This window comes from Eriocheir sinensis, chromosome 5, assembly GCF_024679095.1.
Source record: "Eriocheir sinensis breed Jianghai 21 chromosome 5, ASM2467909v1, whole genome shotgun sequence".
Taxonomy (NCBI): Eukaryota; Metazoa; Arthropoda; class Malacostraca; order Decapoda; family Varunidae; genus Eriocheir; species Eriocheir sinensis.
Window position 1 is genome coordinate 5255401 of NC_066513.1, and position 25111 is coordinate 5280511.

At 44.3% G+C, this 25111-nt stretch overlaps 1 protein-coding gene across 1 annotated transcript in view; it reads right to left on the minus strand.

Annotated features, from left to right (window-relative positions):
• LOC126983753 (receptor-type tyrosine-protein phosphatase F-like) overlaps positions 1–25111 on the minus strand; it is a 124480-nt gene that overhangs the window by 36533 nt on the left and 62836 nt on the right. Inside the window, exons 11-16 of the mRNA XM_050836835.1 lie at positions 22795–22922; positions 21825–21960; positions 18907–19056; positions 14820–14910; positions 2377–2468; positions 107–226 (exon numbers count right to left, since the gene is read on the minus strand). Of these exons, the coding sequence (XP_050692792.1) occupies positions 107–226; positions 2377–2468; positions 14820–14910; positions 18907–19056; positions 21825–21960; positions 22795–22922 (717 nt within the window). The remainder of the gene's footprint in view (positions 1–106; positions 227–2376; positions 2469–14819; positions 14911–18906; positions 19057–21824; positions 21961–22794; positions 22923–25111) is intronic.

Consider the following 25111-nt stretch of genomic DNA (forward strand, 5'->3'; position numbering starts at 1 on the left):
ACCACCTGGTGCACACAACACCTGGTGCACATAACACCTGTTATACACACAACACCTGGTGCACACAACACCTGGTGAACACACAACACCTGGTGCACACACTCACCATGTCACCGGCAGGGAAGTCGTGCATCATCAGCCACGCACCAATCTCCTTCTCGTGCACGAGACTCCACATCTTGGCCAGCGTGTGGGTCTGGGGATGCTCCCCTGCTATGTAGGCGTCCTGAGAGAGAGAGAGAGAGAGAGAGAGAGAGAGAGAGAGAGAGAGAGAGAGAGAGAGAGAGAGAGAGAGAGAGAGATTTACATAGATTTACATAGAAAATCAGACCACACAGACTCCATGGTCCAGACTAGGTGGTCTGTTCTTAAATCTAAGTGATTCTACATTAATCAGATGGCTCCAAAACGTTGCATTTCAACTCTAGTTAATATTTAGTTGAAGGAAGTGACGGTTGAGCTTGTTTTTAAAGGAGTCAATCATGTTACACTGGACAACTGAAGGTGGGAGCTTATTCCATCCTCGCACCACAACGTTGGTGAAGAAAAATTTGGTGCAGTCTGAATTTACTTGTCTACATTTGAGTTTTACGCCATTGTTCCTCGTACGCAAAGTGTCATTGATCATAAACAATTTTGATCCGTCTACATTCGTGAAACCATTAAGCATTTTAAAACATTCGATCAGTTTTCCTCGGAGGCGACGTTTCTCAAGAGAGAAAATGTTAAGGGTGGATAGCCTTTCTTCGTAGGATTTGTTGCGTAAGGAAGGGATCATTTTTGTTGCCCGACGCGGAACATCTAATTTAGCAATGTCCTTTGCATGGTGGGGAGACCAAAACTGTACCGCATATTCCAAGTGGGATCTTACTAAACTATTGTAGAGTGGAAGTATTACATCTTTATTCTTGAATAAAAAGTTTATTTTAACGAAGCCCAACATTATGTTTGCTTTATTTGCTGCATCGATGCATTGCTGTGAGAATTTGAGGTTTGACGCGATTTTGACCCCAAAGTCCTTAATGCATTGAACGCTTTTGAGTTTAACGCCGCGCATCTCGTAATCGAACTCCTTATTCCTTGTTCCAAGTTGAAGGACCTGGCACTTGTCTACGTTAAAGAGAGAGATTTTTACGTAAGTCAGGCTGCACAGACTCTATGGTCCAGGCTTGGTGATCTGTCCTAAAACGACATCAAATGCCCACCAAAATGCTGCATTTCTGTTTTAGCGGATTTAACACATTGTTTGTGTCCTTATTTCCCTCCGGCTGTCACCGAGAACCTGTGGTTTTAATCCAGTGCCATTCCAAAATACCGCAAGCCACCGAACTCATAGGAGGCGTGTGCTATCTCTGTGTCCAGCGCTCCTTGTTGAACTGAAGGTGGTGGAAGAAATAATTATATTACCAGTGCATTTGCATAAATAATTACATAAAGTAACATAAGTAGTGACTAAAATACATATACACACATACACAAACACACATTCCAAACACAAGATAAGGGAAGGGGAAGGGAAAAAAGCAGATAAGAGTGAGTAGGTGAGAGAGAGAGACCCAGAAACTCTCTCTCTCTCTCTCTCTCATCTCTACACCTACATACCTGCTTCCCGCCCCCACATACACACATAGGACAGAGCGTATACTCTATGAGCAGTTTATCAATGCAACATATGTCAGTGCATCAACATAAGAGCCTGAGTAGAACAGTTTTGTTCACTACACAGGCCTTTTGACAACCACACTTCATTTTTTATAAAGGTCATCAAGCACTCATTTATCAACATTGGATATGAGAGGTGACCGAGGTTGCGATAAAGGTCATTCTGTGCGCTTTCGAGTCGACACTTTGCTAAATCGGGCAGGGTTTAGGGGTGTTGGTGCTGACGAGCACTCACGGTCGCCACCCTTGGTATTTGCCAGCGCTGGTGAAGAATAGGCATTTAAAACAAGGACTTACTCACTAACACAGTCGCTCGGTGCAACTTCACCACGCGATCGTTGAATCAGGCAAATGGTTTCATAGGTCGGTATTGTCAGATGCTGCCACCCCTCACATAAATTAATTCAAAGTCCAAAAAGGAGATCAATCGGATTGTAATGGGTGCTTTTGTAGGTTAATGGCACAAAATAATGATCAAACTGCCAGATGGGTCTTAAAACTACCCCTGAAAATGCCCCCAAAACTCCTAACGAAGCCTTCTCAAATAACATTATATGTGACTTTGGGTGCCAAAATGTTTAATAATATTATGACCCATAGTATGGCCCAAGTTTCTCTATTGTTTTTTTTTCTTTATGGCAAGCACTCAAGCACTTTAAATATACTGGCCATTATTTCCTGTACTGTTTTGAGGAGGTTGGTATCCTTACGCACCTTCATGTCAGCACCGTTGATCCTGACAACATTTAGGTAGCGAGACTCCAGCCCAGAGGTCAGCGATGGCACGAACAGGAGGCGGCAGTCAGCTGGTGGCGGGAAGGACACAGGAATGGCATAAGTCAGTTAAATGGTCTGGGTGTGTGGTGGTGATGGGTGGTGACGGGACTAGTGGTAACGTGTGGTGGTGGTGGCGGGTGGTAGAGGTGGTGTATGGTAGGTTGACATGATAGTGGTGTTAGGTGGGAGTGCATGTGTGTGGTAATGTGTATGTGTAGGGGGGTAATTGTGTGTGTGTGTGTGTGTGTGTGTGTGTGTGTGTGTGTGTGTGTGTGTTTACCTATTTGTATTTACCTATTTTTGGAGTCTACCGGGCCTGAGCTAAGCTCTCATAGTCCCGTCTTCATATCTGTATTCATGCAGTGTGTGTGTGTGTGTGTGTGTGTGTGTGTGTGTGTGTGTTCTGATTACCGTATTTTCCGGCGTAAAACGCGCATCTTTTTCTTCTGCTTACTCTGTCAAACTGTTCCCTCCGTTGGGCTCCTCCAATCACAAACTTATTTATGTATCCTGTCCTTTCGCTCCTGCACAGCCTCTGGACCCACCGAAGAAGCGATTCTTCTGGCATTTTGTTTCTGCTCGGTGGGACGACCTGAGGATGTACTACTCCGATTTCCCGTGGAATGATTGCTGCTTCAAGGAGAGAGACCCCTCGTCTGTGTGTGCCAGCGCATCACAGAGGTGATTGTCTGTGAAATGGAGGCACACATTCCACGTAATTTCTCTACTCATCATGTTAAGACGCCTTGGTTTTAATCACGCTTGTATTCGTGCTATCAAAGATAGAGAGGCAGCTCACAAAAGGTACCAGAGCATTTGCACTCCTGCTAATCATCACCTTTACATTTCTGCCCGGAATCGTGCCAACTCTATTCTTCGACTTACCAAAATCTCTTTCATCCATAAGAAATATCAAAACCTTGCTTTTTGTTAATTATTCCAGTGACTTCTGGCACTTAGCCAAAAGCATCTCTTCCAATTTCACTTCTTCTTCTTCCCCTCATCTCCTAAACCCTGACGGCAGCACCGCCGTCCCATCTAGTATCTCTAAGGCTGAACTCTTCGCTTAAACTTTCTGTAAAAAAAATCCACTCTGGACGATTCTAGGCATATTCCTTCTACTAATCCCCCTCTGATTCAGTTATGCCTGTTATTAATATCCTAAGACATGATGTTGTCTATGCCCTCTCTGGCCTCACTATCAGAAGGCTTATGAACCTGATGGAGTGCCTCCTCCTTAAAATCTGTGCTTCCGTGCTGACACCCTACCTGGTCAAACTCTTTCGTCTCTGCCTATCAACATCTACCTTTCCTTCTTGATAGCTTTACTTTCCTGACTATCTAAAGCTTTTGAATCAATCCTTAACTGAAGTATTCAAACACACCTTTCCACTTCTGACCTATCTTATCGCCAGTATGGGTTCCATAAGGGGCGTTCTACTGACGATCTTCTTGCTTTCTTAACTATTGCTCATCTTCTCTTAGCCATTTCGGTGAAACTTTTTCAGTTGCGCTAGACATATCAAAAGCGTTTTATAGGGTCTGGAGCAAATCTTTGCTTTCCAAACTACCCTGCTACGGTTTCTATCCTTCTATCTGTACCTTTATCTCCAGTTTCCTCTCTGACCGATCTGTCACTGCTATAGTAGACGGTCACTGTTCTTCCTTTTAACCGATCGACAATGGTGTTCCTCAGGGCTCTGTTCTATCTCCCACTCTCTTTCTGTTGTTCATTGATGATCTTCATTCCAAAGCGATGACTCTACTCTGCATTTCTTAACTTCTTTTGATTGAAGGCCAACTCAACAGGAACTTGACGATTCCAGGCTGGAGGCTGCAGAACGCTTAACCTTAGACCTTACTATCATTTCTGATTGGAGCAAGAAAAACCTGGTGTCGTTCAACGCCTCAAAACTCAATTTCTACACCTATCAACTCAACACAATCTTCCAAACACATATCCCCTATTATTCGACAACACTCAGCTGTCACCTTCTCCTATACTAAACATCCTCGGTCTATCCTTAACTCAAAATCTCAAGTAAAAACGCCATATCTCCTCTCTCACTAAATCAGCTTCCTCGAGGTTAGGCGTTTTGTATCGTCTCCCCCAGTTTTTTTTCTCGCCCGCACAGATGCTGTCCATATACAGGGGCCTTGTCAGCCCTCGTATGAAGTATGCATCTCACGTCTGGGGGTGCTCCGCTCACACAGCTCTCTTGGTAAAAGTACAGTCAAAGGCTCTTCGTCTCAGTAACTCCCCTCCTCATACTGACAGCCTTATACCTCTTAAATTCAGCCGCCATGTTGCCTCTCTTTCTATCTTCTATCGATATTTTCAATCTGACTGCTCTTCTAAACTTGGTAGCTGCATGCCTCCCCCCTCCCGCGGCCTCGCTGCAATCGACTTTCTACTCTAGCTCATTCCTATACTGTCCAAATCTCTTATGCAAGAGTTAACCAGCATCTTCACTCTTTCATGCCTTACTCTGGTAAACTCTGGAACAGCCTTACTTCGTCTGCATTTCCTCCTGCCTATGACCTGACCTCCTTCAAGAAGAGAGTATCAAAACACCTCTCCTTCCGAAATTTACTTCTATTTTGGCCACTCTTTACTTTTGTCTATTATGGGAGCGGTCAGTAGCGGGCATTTCTTTCTACTCTTTCTGTTGCCCTTGAGCCGTCGCCTTTGTTGTGAGAAAAAAAAAGTTAACCGTGCACAGCATACGCCGAAGGCACAAATTTTGATTGTTTTTTCCTTCGTTTGGTCTACCTTTTTCCACCGTAATTTTGAAGTTTGCGTGTGGTTTTATGGGTCAGGGTGACTCCTAGGCTGTCACACAACTTCGTCGTGCCATTCTCAGTGTTTCCGTGATTGTAACAATGTCAGGAGCGTTTTTCGTATCTTCCGCGTTTGATTCCGTGCCCGAGTGTTCACAGCCAGTGAGCTCGACTCCTCATAAACTTCCTCTTGCTCCTAAAAGAGCTCTCAGTGTGAGCGCAAATGGGAGAGAGCTGAACCTGACTCCATCAAACATCGAAAGTGGTGTTAGTGGTGAAGACAGTGAAGTCAACAACAATGAACTCTAACCTCCTGTCATATCAGGAAGGCTGAGCCCCATTATTGTGCAACTTCAAATTGGTGGCCATCCTTTAGATCAATCTCATTACAGTAATGGTAGAAGTGATACTCAGGCTCCTGAGGATGCATCCCACCACCCTTCAGGGTTATCAAGTTAAGAACATGAGGATAATGACGGGTATTTTTAACTGAGTCGAGTGCGTGGAGGGAGAGGGCGGCCGTAAACCACAACTTACGCAGCGCTACGAACACAGGCTTGCTCCCACCTAAAAGTTAATGTTCATCAAATCACCACAGAAACACAACATGGCGTAGAGACTTCGGGTTTGAGGCAGACTGAAGAGAAAGGATGGATTAAGCGAATGATTGTAGTTAGAGCCGTGAAATTGATAATGAAATGTGACCATTTTTTGGGAGAACGTCGGGACATTGCCATACGGGGAGAACCGATTTCAAAGTACACCCCTGTCCTTGGGGGGGTTAACATATATTTTGGGAAATTGTACATCATCAGTTTTGCTTAACCATACATATTTCTGAGCATTGTAAACACTGACTATTTTATTTCCAAAATTGTTGTCTAAAGTTTAGGGAGTGCGGTAAAAGCCGCAAAATACGGTACTGCAAATGACTTGCTAGAAGGAGTGAACAACCACGCGAGTCTGTTTTTAGAGGATGCAAAAGTATTGAGAAAACTTAAAAGCCAAGAGGATTAGGAGGAGTTGGAGAAATGAGAAATACATAAATTGGCGAGATATACGAGTGGAGTAAAACAAGGAACAAGTAATTCAATGGAGAAATATGCCATGTTCTAAAACAGGTTAAGTGAAATGAGCTCTGCATACGCCTACAAAATGGGGATTGATAATATAGTAAGAGAAAATGAGGGAAAAGACCTAGGGATGGTAATTCAGAATGATTCGCCACCAGAAAAGCATGTAAACAATATATTTGGTGATACAAACAATACGGAAAGGAGTATGAATATGGCCTTTCACTACCTGGATAAAGATATGATAAAGAAAATATCAACAACATTTTAAAGCTCAAAGCTGGAATATGCCAAAACTGCATGTGGCCACCTCCGTGGTTCAGTGGTCAGTATGCCTAGCTAACCTTCCGCGGGACCGGGTTTGAATCCCATCCCGGGCAGTTGCCGTGCAGCACAACTGTTCATCCTCCTTCGGGTTTCAGGCCGGTCGATAAATGGGTAGGCTACCTGGGAAATCCTGTGGATGGTAAACTGTGGTAATCACGAGTTTCACACTATCCGGTCCATGTGTCGGGGTGACTGTTTCTTACCACGCGCAGCAATAGCATATGCACCCACCTTTACCTCACAAGAAAAAAACATGCTATGACTTCATTGTCATTCTATTGCTAAATACATCTGTGCTGTTATCTCTCACCTAACTCTACTAACTATGTAACATTCTTTGACTACTTGAACTCTAAAATGGGGCACATCTTGACCCATTCTCCCTTCGCTGAAATCTCCATCCTAGGAGATTTCAATGTTCACCACCAGCTTTAGCTTTCATCCTCTTTCACTGACCAGCCTGGTAAAGAAGCCTACAACTTTGCTCTCCTCAACGATCTAGAGCAGTTGGTTCAGCACCTTACACGTATTCCTGATCGTCTTGGAGACAGGGCCAACATACTAGACCTCTTCCTTACCTCTAACCCTTCTACTTACGCTGTCAAACTATTATCTCCGTTGGGCTCCTCCGATCACAACCTTATTTCTGTATCCTGTCCTATCGTTCCTGTACACCCTTTGGACCCACCGAGGAGGCGATGCTTCTGGCATTTTGCTTCCGCTCGGTGGGACGACCTGAAGCTGTACTTTTCCGATTTCCCGTGGAATGACTACTGCTTCCAGGAGAGAAACTCCTCTGTGAGTGCCCAGAGCATCACAGAGGTGATTGTCTCTGGAATAGAGGCATATATTCCGTGTACTTTCTCTACTCCTCATGCTAAAAAGCCTTGGTTTAATCACGCTTGTTCTTGTGCTGTCAAAGATAGAGAGGCAGCTCACAAAAAGTACCAGAGCCTTCGAACCCCCGCTCACCATGATCTTTATATTTCTGCCAGAAATTGTGCCAACTCTATTCTTCGACTTACCAAAACCTCCTTCATTAATAGTAAATGTCAAAATATTGCTTTCTCTAATGCTTCTAGAATCTAGAGACTTCTGGCACTTAGCCAAACATAAATCCTCCAACTTCACTTCTTCTTCTTTCCCTCCTCTCCTTAACCCTGACGGCAGCACTGAAGTCTCATCTATCTCTAAGGCTGAACTCTTCTCTCAAACTTTCTGTAACTACTCCACTTTGGACGATTCTAGGCATATTCCTCGTACTCATTCACCCTCTGACTCCTGTATGCCTGTTATTAAGATTTTAAAGAACGATGTTTTCTATGCCCTCTGGCATCAACTCTCAGAAGGCTTATGGACCTGATGGAATGCCTCCTATTGTTCTTAAAAAAAAAAAAAACTGTGCTTCCGAGCTGACACCCTGCCTGGTCAAACTCTTTCGTCTCTGCCTATCAACATCTGCCTTTCCTTACTTCTGGAAGTACGCCTTCATACAGCCTGTGCCTTAGAAGGGTGACCGTTCCAGTCCCTGAAACTACCGCCCTATAGCTTTTGAATCAATCCTTTACCGGAAGATTCAAAATCATCTTTCCACTTCTGACCTTCTATCTAATCGCAAGTATGGGTTCCGCAAGGGGCGTTCTACTGGCGATCTTCCTGCTCTCTTAACTGATTCTTGGTCATCCTCTCCTAGCCGTTTCGATGAAACTTTCTCAGTTGCGCTAGACATATCGAAAGCTTTCGATAGATTCTAGCACAAGTCTTTGCTTTCTAAGGTGCCTTCTTTCGGATGCTATCCTTCTCTCTGTTCCTTTATCTCCAGTTTCCTTTCCGGTCGGTCTATCTCTGCTGTGGTAGACGGTCATTTTTCTTCTCCTAAACCTATCAACAGTGGTGTTCCACAGGGCTCTGTTCTATCACCCACTCTCTTCCTGATATTCATTAATGATCTTTTTATAACAAACTGTCTTATCCACTCATACGCTGATGAGTCCACTCTGCATTATTCAACTTCTTTCAACAGTAGACCCTCTCAACAGGAATTACAAGACTCCAGACTGGAGGCTGCAGAACGCTTTACCTCAGACCTTGCTATCATTTCCGATTGGGGTAAAAGAAACCTTGTGTCCTTCAATGTCTCAAATAAAAACAGTTTATCTACTTATCAACTCGAAACAATCTTCCAGACAACTACCCCCTATTCTTCGACAACACTCAAATGTCACCTTCTTCAATACTAAATATCCTCGGTCTACCCTTAGCTCAAAATCTCAACTGGAAACTTCACATCTCTCTTACTAAATCATCTTCCTCGAGCTTGGGTGTTCTGTATCGTCTCCCACAGTTCTTCTCCCTCACACAGATGTTTTCCATATATAAGGGTCTTGTCCGCCCTCGTATGGAGTATGCATCTCACGTGTGGGGGGGTTCATTCACACAGCTCTTCTGGACAGAGTGGAGTGTTGGGCTCTTCGTCTCATCAGCTCTACTCTTCTTACTGACAATCTTCTACCACTTAAATTCCGCTGCCATGTTGCATCTCTTTCTATCTTCTATCGATATTTTCATGCTGACTGCTCTTCTGAACCTGCCAACTGCATGACCCCCCCCCCCTCCCTCCACACTCCCGCGGACCCGTTGTACACGACTTTCTACTCATGCTCATCCTTTTACTGTCCAAACCCCTTCTGCAAGAGTTAGCCAGCATCTCTGTTCTTTCATCCCCTTCACTGGTAAACTCTAGAACAGTCTTTCTTCGTCTGTATTCCCTCCTGCCTATGACTGGACCTCTTTCAAGAAGAGTGTATCAAGATACCTCTCCATCCGAAATTGACCTCTTACAAATCATTATATGAGAGCAACAGTTAGCGGGCCTTTTTTCCACATTTATGTTGCCCTTGAGTTGCTCTCTGTGCTGTTAGAAAAAAAAAAGCTAGAGGAAACACTACAGTCTGTTCATGCGTTGAGATTTCAGAAAGTTTCACGTATATAGGTAGCGTAGTTCCTGACTACGGTAAACCTGGCCAGGAAGTCTTACGGCGGATTAGGTTGCCCCACGGGGTTATGGACTCGCTAAACACGAATATATGGCGTGCAGAAGGACAAAAATCCGGATCTTCAAGTCCCTTGTGCTCCCTGTCTTACCCTATGGTTGTGAGACATGGACACTAAATGTGGACTTGGAGAGGCTGATTGATGTCTTTGGTAATGAATGTCTACGCAGAATCATGGGATATCGCTAGGATGACTTTTTGTCAAACCTGCGACTACTCCGTGAGACTGATTCGACATATATTACCAGCATAGTCCGTCAACGCCAACTCCGGCTATACGGGCACGTGGCACGTTATCCTGAAGCTGATTCTGCTCACCGGGTTTTCTGTAAGAGACAATCCTGAGTGGAGGAGGCCAAGGGTACGACGCCTACGGAGTTCGTGGCTAGAGCAAATCGATAGATCCTGCCGTGGGGTACTTGGGTTGGGAAGGAGGCCTGCATTGAGACTCGCCCGGAGGGACCCCCGGGCATGGCGTCATAGGGTAGGCGACGCGACGCGCCCCCCGGTGTATGCTCCCACTACAGTTAAAGTTTGGGAATTGCTACAGACGTAACTTACGCTTAAAATGACAATAATAAAAGATTTAAAAGCTTTTGAACACTTTTAATTGCTATATTTTTAATTGCTATATTTGTATGCCCATGCAAATAAACCTGCATATAATAATAAGTAATTCATGAAATAATGTGACAAAATAATAGGTAGATAATGTAAAAATAATTATATAATATATATTTCATGTATTCATTGTGATTTTTTTAAAGATTATTTTAATGTACATATTTTTTTTTATTTAGTTACCCCGAAAATCATTTACAATAAATACCTGAAATTCACACATCAAAAAATATACTTTCATCTTCCCAGGGAAGACGTTTTGTTTATGTAAATTAAATGAGGGTGGATGGGGCCTATTTCACTCTTGTTTACTTCCCTCAACCGAGTGTGCTATTGCCACTTAATGGCAGATGCAGATGCATTGTTCAAAATACTACCCCTATGCTGGCAGGACCAATAATGACCAGCTGCTTGTTTTTCTTGCATCATAACAAACTCTTCCTTCCCTCTGTCACTCAATCCTACCTATTTCCTGCCTTATCTTCTTTTATCACAATATTTTCGTTAATTCTTCATTGCTGAAAGAATACGTGGGTATCAAATAAACCATGCAAGGAAAGATGAATGAAAGCCGATGTAAATAAGTAATAGAGAGTGTTAGGGTGAAGAAAGAAAGCGTATACGAAAGAAATAAGGAGACGAAAAATAGCCTGGCCTGCACCACCAGCGGCGGCCGGTCAGGCAGCGGGCAGTCATGCGACGTCGCTGTACTCATCCTTATAAACCGTTCTGCGTTATGCTCATGTCATGTTTTATCTATGATCTGATCGCACCATAGCGTTCAGAAAACTTTGCTCTATGACATGAAATTATTTATTTCAGTCCTGGTTCAAAGACTGCTGAGAAAAGCGATGATAAGTAAACCGTGTTATAAACATTTCGGAGATGTCCGTGATTTCAACTCGTCACATGACTTTTTGTTTTTATTTTATCGAGTTTAGATAAACATAACTGAGTTGCGCAATTACTGCTGAGTCCAACGGTACCAACTAAAGTGGTCTGTCGTGAATAAGAGACGAGCTATGACGAAGAAAATACAAATGTGTAGCGTCACGGCGTACATGAATGGCATGTGAGTAAGGGAGGGGTGCAGCCAATCACAGGAGCCATAACAAACGCTGCCTAGGCGCCAGATGAACAGGGGTGGTATTCACAAACATATTAACTACAAACTAACATAACTACGCACTATTGATTTAGCGACCGACGTTAGGGTCAGATTCACAAAGCAAACCTTTGATGGTAGTTAGAGGCGCGCTAAGTCAGCGAGACCGCTGATTGGTTGTTGACGGCATTGGCCTTGCAGCAAATCACAAGCATGTTCACAAAACCGTCAGCCAATCGTAGGGAGCCACCTCCAGCTGCCGCTCCAAAAGAACCCGTCCCTTTTTCCATGTTCTTCCTTTTAAGGCACTCTGTACTAAATCGTAATCTAGGGACTTAATTATTTCGTCGATTGCTGCACATTAACGTCAAGGTAACTCTGTTGTTCGATGTCTTGTTATCTAAGAACATGCTTAAGGGAAAGAAAAAGAAGATAAGGAGGAGATTGAGGCAGGAAGAGAGCAAATAAAAAATAATGTGGCAGTTATATATCGAGGCGGACAAGGACGGAAGGAAGGAACGAGGAAGACTTAAGACTGTCTTGCCATATCTGCAGCCCAACTCATGGGCTGTCACCCGACAAAGGTTCATGGTCCCACGGAGGGAGAAATGTGGAGATGGATGGATGATCGAATGGATGAGGAGGTAGGAAGATGAAGGAGGAGGGAGGTCTGGCAATCCCCCGGCGCCGGGCGTCGGTGTTGCCATACCGCCCACACTTATCATATACCTTTCAAAGTGTGTTTATCTCATAATTTTTTTAATAAATGGTAAAGTTATATTTCAAGTTGAAAAACGCGATTTATAAGCATTTATACGTAAATATGATAATATTGTTAGCGTTTACTACACCTTCGAGGCAGTAGTTATTTAGCAACATATTTAGCGTCACACAGAGCGTGATAAAGCTTTGTAAATCCGCGCGCTAACCCTGTGACGTCATCGATTAGTTGGTAGTTATTAACGCGCGAGATTTGTGTATCGCAATTTTCTCAAAACTACACACTAAGGGCCCAAAACTACACCTTAAGCCTTTGTGAATCTAGCCCCAGGCTCCGTGAACATACTTTTTTATAGGACCAATTTCACAATATGTATGCCCTGTTCCTACATACCTGCAATATAAAAGAAAAGGAGGTTGACCTCCATGGTGGAGTGGATAGCCCGCCAAGCTACAAATCTCCAGGCCAGGTTTTGAATCCCAGCCCGGGCAATCAGGGAGCAGCTCACTTAGCTGTCCACTATCCCTCTCGGGCTGTTTGATAAATGGGTACCTAAGGAAACCTGAGGAGGGTAAACTGTGGTAACCTGGATGTCACACTGGCCCTGTGTCCCGGGGTAATGGGTTCTTCCCAGCACAGACTCAAAGGCCAATTCAACGGAAACTAGTACCGTGGCTACGTGCGGCTATAGCGTCTGCCCCCAACTTTACCTTTGGCCCTAGAGGTGTAATGGGAGAATTAATGGTGACATTATCGGGACGTTTGCGCGTCAGCTGAGGACGTGTCGTCCAAAATCTTCTAAAATTTTATCTCATAACCGTGAAAGCCCTGCAATGTATTCTTGTACTGTTCAATAATTTTGCACATGAATGAAACACCGCTCCCGCACGCTGACCTCTCAGCTGACCTCTCTTACTACATGCCGCAGACATTCTGCCAACTAGTTGGCCAAATGTCCCAGACAGTCGGCAATCATGGTAGTCGACACCAAGACGCCAAAAAATTCTTGGAGCGTGGGAGCCGACTTGTCAAATGCAGTAGTCGCTGGGTTGTCTGTCGGCAGAGTGTGAACGAGGCTTTAGACTACCCACATGCTGCCCTGAAGACCACTTATAAATCCGGACTCTAGATTACCTCTCCAAAGAGAGGCTCCGGGGGGCAGTATGAGCCAAAACAAGAATGCCCCACTATAAACACTCGCCTGCGCCACAACGGGCTGGGCTAACCATCAGGCCCCCACCAGCGAAAAAGCTTAACGGCGCAATAGGCCGCGACGTAAAAAGAAAAAAAAAACAGACGGGGTTTCCCTAATAAGTGTCATGTGCAAGCCGTGTGAGAAGATAATTAACATACAGTGGGTAGACCATCTAGACAGAGAGAGGATAATAAATGAAGGTTAATTTGGATTCAGACAAGGTAAATCTTGTGTTACATATCCAATATGCTTTTACTCAGGAGTAAAAGATATATTGCAGAAGAGAGACGGATGGGCGGACTACATATTTTTGGACCTAAATAAGGCATTTGATAAAGTTCCACATAAGAGACTGCTGTGGAAATTAGAAAATAGAGGAGGATTGGGGAGAAAATTGCAGTGGATGAAAAATTACCTGACAAACAGAGAAATGAGAACCATGTTGAGAGATAAAAATTAGGAATGAAGAACGGTCACCAGTGGAGTTACACAGGAATCAGTGTTTGTTGTATATATATTTTATATATATATATATATATATATATATATATATATATATATATATATATATATATATATATATATATATATATATATATATATATATATATATATATATATATATATGATATGCTAGATATGCAGATGATTGCAAACTGATTGGAGAAATACGAGATGAGGATGATTGTAATAAACTGCTGGAATATTTAAATGAGATGCACGGATGGAGTAAAGAATGGGAAATGGAGTTTAATGAAAAGTAGTGTCACACAATGAAAATGGACAGGAATAAAAATTAGCTCCGGGGGGCAGCATGAGCCAAGTATAAATTGCTTGCGCAATGACGGGCTTGGGCCGACCACCCTGAAGAAAGCCTACCGGTGCTACAGGCGAAGACGTGAAAAAAAAAAAAGAAATGGAGAAACATACGTATAGTCTGCTGCAAAATATTAGAGTGGCATTTCACTACTTGGATAGGGACATGATAAAGTAAATAATAATAACTTTAAATTGGACCAAGGCTTGAGTATGCAGCAGTTGCCTGGTCACTACAGAAGAAAAATTATATAAGGAAACTTGAAATGATTCAAACGATTACAACTAATATGGTACCAGAACTATCAAATCTTTCATACGAGACTAAATTAGAATAATTGGGCCTACCAACACTGGAAGACAGAACAGAAAGAGACCTGATAGTACTGTACAGGGTAATGAGTGGAATGGTAGTGTTGGATATAAATGATTTAATCAAGATGGAAGGGAGGAGGCAACTAAGAGGACACAATAAGAAATTGAGGAAGGTGACTTAATTGAGAGACCTAAAGAATTTCAGTTTTCCATACAGGAGTGTGGATACATGAGATAGATTTAGACATTGTTGAAGTGGCCAATGTCCATAAAATAAAGGAAAAGTTGGACACGTATTGATTGGGAGACAGGACTTTCGGAGCTTGACCTCAGGCCCTAGATACTACAATTAGGTAAATACAAATACACACACCTGGCAGAATGTCCTTGTTCCTGTTAAGGCTGGCAACTGCTGGATCTTTGGCATACTTGAAGGACATGTCTTTTGGGAGACTCTTGAGTTTCTGAAAGAAAGTAAACATCGTTTTCTCAGCATTCAAATTTTGTGTGTGTGTGTGTGTGTGTGTGTGTGTGTGTGTGTGTGTGTGTGTGTGTGTGTGTGTGTGTGTGTGTGTTGGGGCGGAGGGGTCATGTGATCATGGAGGTGTTAATAGCTTTCACAAGCGCCGGGGTCGTGCTAAGCCGGTATCTGTCCGTGCGAGCTCTGACCGGGACTAGAATTTTGTGGTGTCTTGTGGGTTTTGTGGGGAGGGATGCGGGGGTTGCGGAGGAGGGACTTGCCGAATTTGGTTAGATTTATGTCGTATCGGTCCTGAAGGGTGGGCAGATTCAGCTGGGTGAGTGCGTCCTCGTAGTTTGTGTAAGAACTACCCAGAATCTGTCTGCAAGTCCGCTTCTGCACTCTCCCTATAGTTGGTGCTGCTGGGTCTTGTTGGTGGAGGAAGCCCGAGCAGGAGAGGCGTAGAGGAGTCTGGGGAGGATGATGGTGGTGTCCAGGTGCTTGAGCGTCCTTTGGGGGGCTCCCAGCGCTTTCATGCGCCACAACATGAAATGTTTGTTGGAAGCTGCCCTGATGATGGTGAAGACGTGCTTGCCCCAGCTTAGCTTGCTGTCCAAGGTAACTCCAAGTAGTTTGGTGGATTCAACCACCTGCAGATGGTTAGGCCCAACTTTCAGGGTTGGCGGTGGGATGGCAGCGGTGGAGGTGTGAAAAGGAATCACCACCGTCTTGTTAGTGTTGATGGTGACGTTGTTGTCTTATGTCCAGCTCTGCAGTCGGTCCAGGATGTGTTGTAGGGGCGTGTAATCGGGGGCTGTGTTGTTGATGGATATGCCCACTGTATAATCATCCACCTACTTCCAGCGATGAGGGACGTCTATCAGTGCATTGTTAATCAAAATAAGGAAACAAAGAGGCCCCATGCGCGTCCCTTGTGGCACCCCAACAGTGAGGGGCTGGAAGGTGGAGGTGCAACCCTGATGACGGATGGCTTGGTGACGGTGCATCAGAAAATCAGCCAGCCAGGATGTCAGGTGGGAGGGAAGGCTGATGTTTATGGCTTTGGTAATGACAGTGGTGTGGTCAACCAAGTCGACGGCTTTCCGAAAGTTTCAATAACGGCGAGGGCAGTGGATGTTTTTTTTTTCTGGTTTCCAGGTTTTTAAGAATGAAGTCAAGAAAACTAATGATGCAATGAGCTGTGGAAGAGGCTCTAACGATGCCGAACTGCCTCTGATCAATTTTGTCATGAATATTATCATGTGCCCAGCTAAATACAAAGTCCTCACAAAGCAGGCTTGGGATTGGAGTGATAGCAATGGGTCTTACTTCATTAAGTGAGGTGGGGTTGTTTACTTTGGGGATGGGAGTGATGAATGAGGTTTTCCAATCTGTGGGGCATTTACTCTTGAGTGAGGGAGGCATTTATGATGAAGGCAAGGGGGTAGCAAGTTCATAGGAAAACTCCTGATAAATCCAGAGGTGTGGTAGACCTTTTGAGTTTGAGGGATCTGAGCTTTTCGGCAACTTGAAACTCTTCTACAGCAGGAGGATTTGAAGGGGTAGGCAGGTAGGCGGGAAGGGAGGCAAGGTCTAGGGTGGAAGGCTTTGACAGACGGATGAGAAGTGAGAGTTAATCAGTTCGGCTGCCTCAGGAGGAGGGGGGGGGGAGAAAGGAGAAAGCCGACGATGGGTTACCCATGCCACACAAATGGCGTATCTAGGAGAACAACTTGCTGATGTTGTAGTTTGTGGGGATAGTATTCCTTCTTCGCCACTGCAATTTCCCTGATGACTGTGTTGCGAAGGGCTCTGTATCGAGCTCGGTCCGTGTTGACGGCGCGGTTCCTTTGCTGCATTAAGGCCTTAATCCTCGAGGTCATCCAGGGCAGGTCGGCTGGGTGGGTGTGTAGTGTCTTGGTGGGGAAGAAGTGGTGATAGGCCTGAGTGATGGTGGCGAGGCAGCTGTACCACCTCTCCGTGACTTCATGAACGGTTAGGACCTCGACTCAAGGATAACTCACCAACCACTGCCCAAACTGCCTTATCTTAGAGTCAGGTGTTGGGCGGGTGGTCCTCTTGACCGTTTCGCACCTCCGTGAGAGAGTAGGAGAGGGCGTCCATAGAACCGAGGTGTGATTGCTTCGGTCCATGGAGGGGAGGGGCTGAGGGGGGGGGTACCAGTCCGCCAGGTCAGTGAGTATAAGGTCCAGCGTGTTCCTTTCGTGCGTGGGAAAGTTAACAAGTTGCGTGAGACACAGGTGGTTCGTAACGTCTGCAATGTATTTCGTTGAAGTCCCCACACAGCACGAACTTTGCATCGGTGTACCTAACACGTGTAGCGTCCACTGTATTGATGAGGTGGTTTACTAACGCAGGGCCGGAGGGAGAGCGGGGTGGATTGTACACTGCGCATAGTATGATGGCGTCAACCTGGCGGGGGGATGGCGGGAGGTGGTGAGTTTGATCCACATTGCCTCCACCTCATCGCGAACGTCCACATCGAGCACTGAGGGGTTGAAAGTGTTACGGCACCACACTAAAACTCCACAACCTCTTCTGCCTTCTCTGAGGCGGGGAAAAAAAACACTGTACCCGTCCACCTGGTACAGCTCTGGGGTCACTTGCCAGGGTTCTGTTATTGCTAATAACAGGGTTGATGGTCCTCACTGTGGTAATAACTTCGTCGAGCTTGTTGTTCAGGAAGGTGACATTGGACATTAGCATTGAGGGGAGGTTGTACCATACGCGCGGCACTTCAAAGTGTTTGTACTCGCTTTGCTTCGCTATATTAGTCACTGGGCGCACACTCGTAATTGTTTTGATGACTCGCTGAACACAACGCCTTGCCCTGTGTGTGTGTGTGTGTGTGTGTGTGTGTGTGTGTGTGTGTGCGTGTGTGTGTTTGTAGGTGCCTACCCATTCATGAATATTCTTGAGTTGAACAGCATCCTTCATGAGGTCATTCCGGATGTGTGTTCTCGGGTATATTTGCACTATTTTGGCACATCTCTGGCACTTTACCTCCTTCCGGTAAGCTCACAACTAACCTCTGTTTATAATGTCCTAGTTGATCTCTACACTCTTAATATCTACATTCACACTTATCAGGGCCTGCTGCCTTTCTCACATTCTGTTTTCCTGAAAGAGTTTTTACATTTTGTACCTCCACTTCAATTTCCCTCAATACCTTTTCACACACACACACAAAAAAACGTCACTATCCGCTCTGAAAGTGTCTCGAAAACTTTTGTTCATAATTTGTTTCTTCCTTTGAGTCCTCATACACTTCTCGAATTCTCAATTTACTGATCCCAGCTGTGTTTCATCTTAACATTGACATATCTATAGAAAAGTTTTAGTTCTTCTTCATATTTCTCTGTATTTCTTGAAATGACTTCCTCTCTGTGAATTCATACTGAGTCATTCCTAGCCGTTCTACATCCTCCTCTCGTTTCTTTTAATCCTACATAATTCCTGCAACATTTCTTCAAGATCATCATCACATGAAGAAATAACCTGCTGCAATACTTTGTTCCGACCTCTCCACTAGGAATTACCCATGAATCCAGGGTACTGGGTTGCAGTTCAAACACATCGCGTGTGGTGAGTTTTCGACCAGATTTGTTCTGCCCTATATTAGTGTTGGACTGTATCTAGCTCCAGACAGTTTATGTCAAAACACATTTTGGCGCCGTTTTGTTGTGATTTTACCATAATCCCCCCGTGGCGCAGTGGTTAGCACACCTAGCAATGAATCTACAGACTTGGGTTTGAGCCCCTGCATGGGCAGTTGGCACACATTTCGCTCATCATCCCTTTTATGCTGGGTTATAAATGAGTACCTGGAGAAACATGGGAAGGTAAACTGTAGTAACTCAGATGCTGTACTGGCCCTGTGTCCCACCACAAGGTTCTAGGACCATTGTGACAGAGATAAACATTAAATGTATGGCTTCAACTTAACATTTGCCTCCCCACCCCTATACTGCTTCCATACCTTGAATTGCTGCTGGAGAGGCGAGATGCCGTTGGGAGCCTGCGGGGAACGGATAGCCGACAATTTCTTGTCGAAAGAGTGGCAGGGTAAGGCTGTGTCCAGACCGAACAGTACCTCGTTAAGCACCTGATGGGCGAAGATGTACTGATCCTGCAATGAGTGCAGAGAGAAGACATTAGCCACACACACACACACACACACACACACACACACACACACACACACACACACACACAACTGGAGCTCCTCGGAGGAGCCCGGGTCAGGTGTCGACCTTCCCCCTGCCCACGCTCATCATTATCTCACTACTCTTCTCGTTATCGGTGTTAAGTGCAATGTGCCCTCCAATACTACGATACAGTGCAACGGACTTGTACCGCCTGCGACGTGTCTCTGCCTACCCGCCAGTGAAAGTGATCAAGAAACTAAAGGAACTACAACTCTTCCGAAACCGCAGTGCGAGAAAAGACAAACGTGTGCCTCACAACATACCCGTGATCACCACCACCAGGAGAAGAACCAAACCCCAGCAGGCCAAGGAATACAAACACTTCGAGGTGTCGCGCCAGTGGTATGACCTACCCACCGTGCTCCTCTCCAACGTGACCTCACTCACAAACAAGCTTGACGAGGTTATCACTACCATCAAGTCCACCAGTGTCGACGTTGTGACGATAACAGAGGCATGGCAGATAATTCCAGAAGTTTGCAGCATCACCGACTACCAACTATTTCATCGCCTCAGGACAGGCAAGCGAGGTGGGGGGTTAGTGCTTTACTGCCGCTCTCATCTGCACCCCACCCTCCTTCCGGTGGAGCCCCCTGAGGGTGTCGAAACCCTCTGGGTGAGGATGTCCCCCCCCCCCCTCCCACCCCCGCAACGTTGCCTCGATGCTCATCTGCCTTCTAAATAAAGTAAATCCCATAAACGGAGCAATCCTTGACTCTCTTCCAGCTATTTCCACCCTTGAGATCCTAGATGACTCCCCCAGATCGCCTCCGCCATCAAGGACCTCAAGAATAACAAAAGCCCAAGTTCTGATGGGATACCAGCACTAGTTTATTTTTTTAATGGAGGTTATTTTATAAAAAAAAATCAAATTCATAAACTCTTGATGGAAATCTGGCAGTCTGGAAATGTCCTACAAATTCTTAAAGATGGCACCATTATTACACTACAAAAAAAAATGGAGACATCTGTATGCGGAAATAGTAGAGGCATCACATTACTCTCCGTACTGGGCAAGATTTTAGCCGAGATTATGCTCAGCTGCTTGGTAAATCCCTTGTCAGAAAGATCAATTCCTGAATACCAGTGTGGTTTCAGATCAGACCGCAGCACAAAATATGATTTTTGTTGCGCATCAGCTACAGGAAAAATAGTCGTGACCAGCAGAAGGACATATTTATGGCTTTTACGGGTCTTACAAAAGCATTTGATACCATCAAGCGCACTATACTCTGGCAACTCTTAGAAAAACTCGGTGTACCTCTTAAGTTTCTTATAGTTATCATGATGTCATAAGTTTCATGATGGTAGGCATTCCCGAGTGCAAGTTGACAACTTGATGTCGGACACATTCGACATCAAAGTGGGCGTGAAGCAGGGCTGTGTACTGGCCTCGGTCATTTTCAGTACTTTCTTGCTGGCTGTCACAAATATATGTCATATAGTCTTTCAGGGGGAGGCCGTTGTTAACATTCAGTGCAGGCTTGATGGTAGCCTTTTCAATCTTAGACGCCTACAGGCATGTACCAAAATCTCTTTTGCCAACATCCTTGAGCTACAGTATGCTGACGACTGTGCCCAATATTTTACAGAGAACGTTAGATGTTTTCGCCTCAGCTTATGCCGCATTAGGTCTTAAAGTGAACAGACAAAAAATTATATCACTGCCCAATATTTTCAGCCACCTACTCAACAACATTATTAGCACATGAATGGTGAGGAGATAAAAGTCAAGGAACGCTTCACATTGTTTGGCAGTACCCTAGAGAGTCACTGCTCCATAGACTACGATATTCAATCAAGAACAAATTATGCATCCGCTGCGTTTGACCGCTTACGCCGAAGAGTGTTCTTTAACAACAACCTGAAAGTATAAACAAAATCTGCAGTCTATCACGCTATATGCGTCTCCACGCTGCTGTATGGGTCAGACACCTGGACTCCATACAGGCGGTATGGGAAAATGCTCGAGAATTTACACACCCGTTGCCTCTAGAAAATTCTCGGCCTATCCTGGAAAGATAAAGTGACTCTTGATGACTTATATCTCCACACACAGACCTGCAGCATTGAAACACTACTTGCCCAACGCCACTTACGATGGTTAGGTCACACCATCAGGTGGCCGCAGTACTGTCACCCGAGGCAGATACTGTGCAGCCAGGTGGCTGAAGGTAAGAGCTGTGGGTGGGCCGAGGAAGCGGTACAAAGATCATTCCAAGGATCTAATGTAGAAATAAAACATACATCCAGACACGCTGGAAGCCAAGGCATCAGAGAGAGACGCGTGGAGATTTCCAGTTACCCAATGACTCAAAATACACGAAAGCACTCCAAGTGAGAAGAAAACAGAAATACGCAGCAGACACTACCACCACCAGTCCTCAATGTTGATCCTCCTAGAGAACAAAACCCCTGCCATCTGGGTGTGAAGGTGTGTGGCTCACGTACTGGTCTACACGCACACCTGAGATGGCACAACCGACAGGGTTGCTAGACCTTCATCAACACTATTCTACAAGAGCAGTCGTCATCGAATTCGAAGGACAGCAATAAACAAGTAATTAAGCATGTATAGTAGTAGTAGGATTTGCAGTTGCAGTATTAGTATCAGCATTATTATTAGTAGCAGCAGAGGCAACAATAGAAAGGTAGTGTTAGTAATTGTGTCAGCCTTCAGCTCACTCACAATGTTCTCCACCAGCCTGCCACGGCCGCGCCTCAGGGTAGACAGAGCAATCATCGTGTTCAATTCACTCCCGGCCTTCAGTTGTTCCAGGAGGTACAGAACCAAGATCACCGTGCCAGTGCGCCCGATGCCCGCGCTGACCACCACATTATTGTTATTATTATTATTATTATTATTATTATTATTATTATTATTATTATTATTATTATTATTATTATTATTATTGTTATGATTACTAGTATTGATTTTTTTACCTAGGCTGCATAGAAAGGGGGGTGTTGTTACATATTAATTAATATATTTTGCAGAACAGTGTGCAGGTGAAGGGTAGCACATATTAAGGGATTGGAATTATCCCGACACTGCCCTTGTGTAAGAGGCACCATAACCTCCTTCTTCTCAAACTATTATGTCTTTTTTTTACCAGCGAGAGGCAGCTCAGGGGCAAAAAATCAAAATTCGACAACAAAATTAATCCATTAGATGCTGCAGCTAACCTTGCCTTGACCACTTCCCAGTCCTCCCTCCCTCCTTTCCATTTATTTCTCTTTTCTTTTTCCCTCCACATTCCCTTGATGTCTTTTCCTCTCTCCTTCCTTCCTTTCCCTTTCCTCTTTTTTTCTTCTCTTCACTTTTCCTTGACCACTTTTCCTCTCTCTCTCTCCTTTCCCTTTCCTTCTCTCACTTTCACTAGTTTAACCTTCCTCTCCCTATGTTCTCCTTTTTTCTTCTTTACTTATGTCAAAATGGATATTAAGGAACTGTATTTTCTTGTCTTTACTCTCTCTCTCTCTCTCTCTCTCTCTCTCTCTCTCTCTCTCTCTCTCTCTCTCTCTCTCTCTCTCTCTCAGCCTTTCCTTCCTCCATTCCACATCCCTCCTTCCTTTACCATCGGTCCCTCCTCTTACTCCTCTCTCACCATTCTCCTCCCTCACTCCCCAGCCTTCAGCTACAATCCCACAAGACTGACCTGCAGTGCACCGTGATGGGATGGCAGTTGTCATGGTTCAGGCGCACCTTTTTCAGCATGTTAGCCAGGCCGTATGCCATCTGGGGCACACCGTGGTCTGGCCAGGCAATGTACTGGTAATGTGTCACCTGTGGAAGAATCAAGGTATACATGTGATTAAACAGCACACACACACACATACACACGCACTCGGCAGCTGTCGGGACTTAAACATTATCACCGATCCACTCCCTTCTATTGACCTGGAAATACGACAAATTTACGTATGTTGTGGGGTCAGGGCCTGGCATAGGGAAAAAGTTGGAAAGTTTCGTTTAGTCGGCACAACATCTGTGGTCATATGCCGGAGAGAGACAGAAGGGGAAGGACTTATAGGAGAAGGGAACAGATCCCAGGAGACGGGACACAACCCCCGATTAATACCTGGTACCCATTCACTGCTGGGTGGACAGGGGCGTAGGGTATCGGAAAAGCCGCCCACATTTTTCCACTCCGCCCGGGAATCGAACCCGGGCTCTCTCGGTTGTGAACCGAGTGTGCTAACCACTGCACCACGAAGGCCCCTCCTGGCATAGGGCAGCTGGGTAGGCCCTGTCTCTCAAAGGTAAGAAAAATAGGGAGGAAATAATGAGGAAACAAGTGCCGAAGTCAAACTGACTTGGGCGAAAATGGTGAGGATATGATTTTTTTTTTTGCCGAGGTAGAAAAATATCATATTCCTGGTTACTCGCCACATTAAATGTCACCCCCGGGATTATTTTCATGAATGAGATGACTAGAGAGAGAAGTAGAGGATTCAAAGAAAGAGGTAAGCGGTCTGAGGGATAATTTGAGGAAATTTGGTTAAATCGTGGATGATCTGAAGAATGAACTGGTTGCCAGGGGGGAAGAAGCCAGAAACCTCAGAGAATAAAATGAAAAAAACTCATGAAGAGAATTGCTAGTGATGATAACATTGATGACAAGATAAAGGCAGCGGTCAAAGAGGAAATATAAAACAGGGCATGGAGCAGTAATGACGGTGAAATGGGCGTAGAAAATAAAATGAAGAAAATAGTTGATATATAAATAAATGTATGGAAAAAAGAAAAGGAAAAAGGTAGTTTCAAAGAAATTTCAGAATAACAGGAAAGATAAAGAAAAGTAACATGAGGTTGTTCAGGTAATAAAAAATAGGTTAGAGAAACGCTCGGAAAGAAAGAGTATGATAATTATAGGTGTTAAAGAAGGGAAAACCCCATTGAAGTCACAGAGAGAGAGAGAGAGAGAGAGAGAGAGAGAGAGAGAGAGAGAGAGAGAGAGAGAGAGAGAGAGAGAGAGAGAGAGAGAGAGATGAAATCAGTAAGTTGAAAGAAATACTGACAAGCCTAGATGAATAAGCTGGGAGACTGACAGAAGACGTGGACGAGGTGACAAGTTATGGAAAATATGAAGAAGGGAAAAACAGATCGATTAAGCCAAAGTTCAGGTCACAAACGGCAGCCGAGATGATTATAAGTCAGATGGGAATACTTATAGGTATAGATAAAGAAAAATTTATAACGTCAAATTTGAGCACAGAGGAAAGAGTTAAGATGAGGGAAACTGTAAATGAAGCAGAGCGTAGAAGAGAAGAAAAAAGAAAAAAAACAGTTTGAAAAGGAGAGGATTATTATTATTATTATTATTATTTTTTTTTTGAGTGTGAAATGGCGAGTGATGAAGTGGTGGACCAGGAATCGAGAAGAGGAGAACAAGTACAAAGCAACAACAATAGGGAAGATAAAGGAATAAAAAAGCTTAAGTTAACGTACACTAATGTCGACATAAAAAAAGCTAAAATTAAAAGACTACCTGAACAAAGTTAAACCAGATGTAATGTGCATCACAGAAACAAAACTAGCAAAAGGTACAGATGTGGTGGGAGCAGAAGAGTGCAAATTTATATATAGAAAATACAGAATAGGGAAGAGTGGTGGAGCTGTGATGATACTGGTCAAAACATAGTTAAAAGTGATATACGTGAGAACAGGATTAGATAATACGAAAATTGTAAGTGTTCTACTAAAGTTTAAATGCCATGAAAAACGGACGGTAATGGTGACATGTGCCCCCACATACAAGCTGATCAAATTAAATATATTATAACGTGTTAGAAGGTACAATTGAAGAATTAGAGGATAATATTAGTAATAGCAAACATGTTATTCTAACAGGAGACTTTAAACTGTAAAAAAAAATTGTCAAATGGGAAAAGTTTGAAGTGGAAGGTGAAGAAAATACCTGGGGAGCTAAAATATTAATGTTGGCCACAGAAAGCTCATGACACAGTGGTACA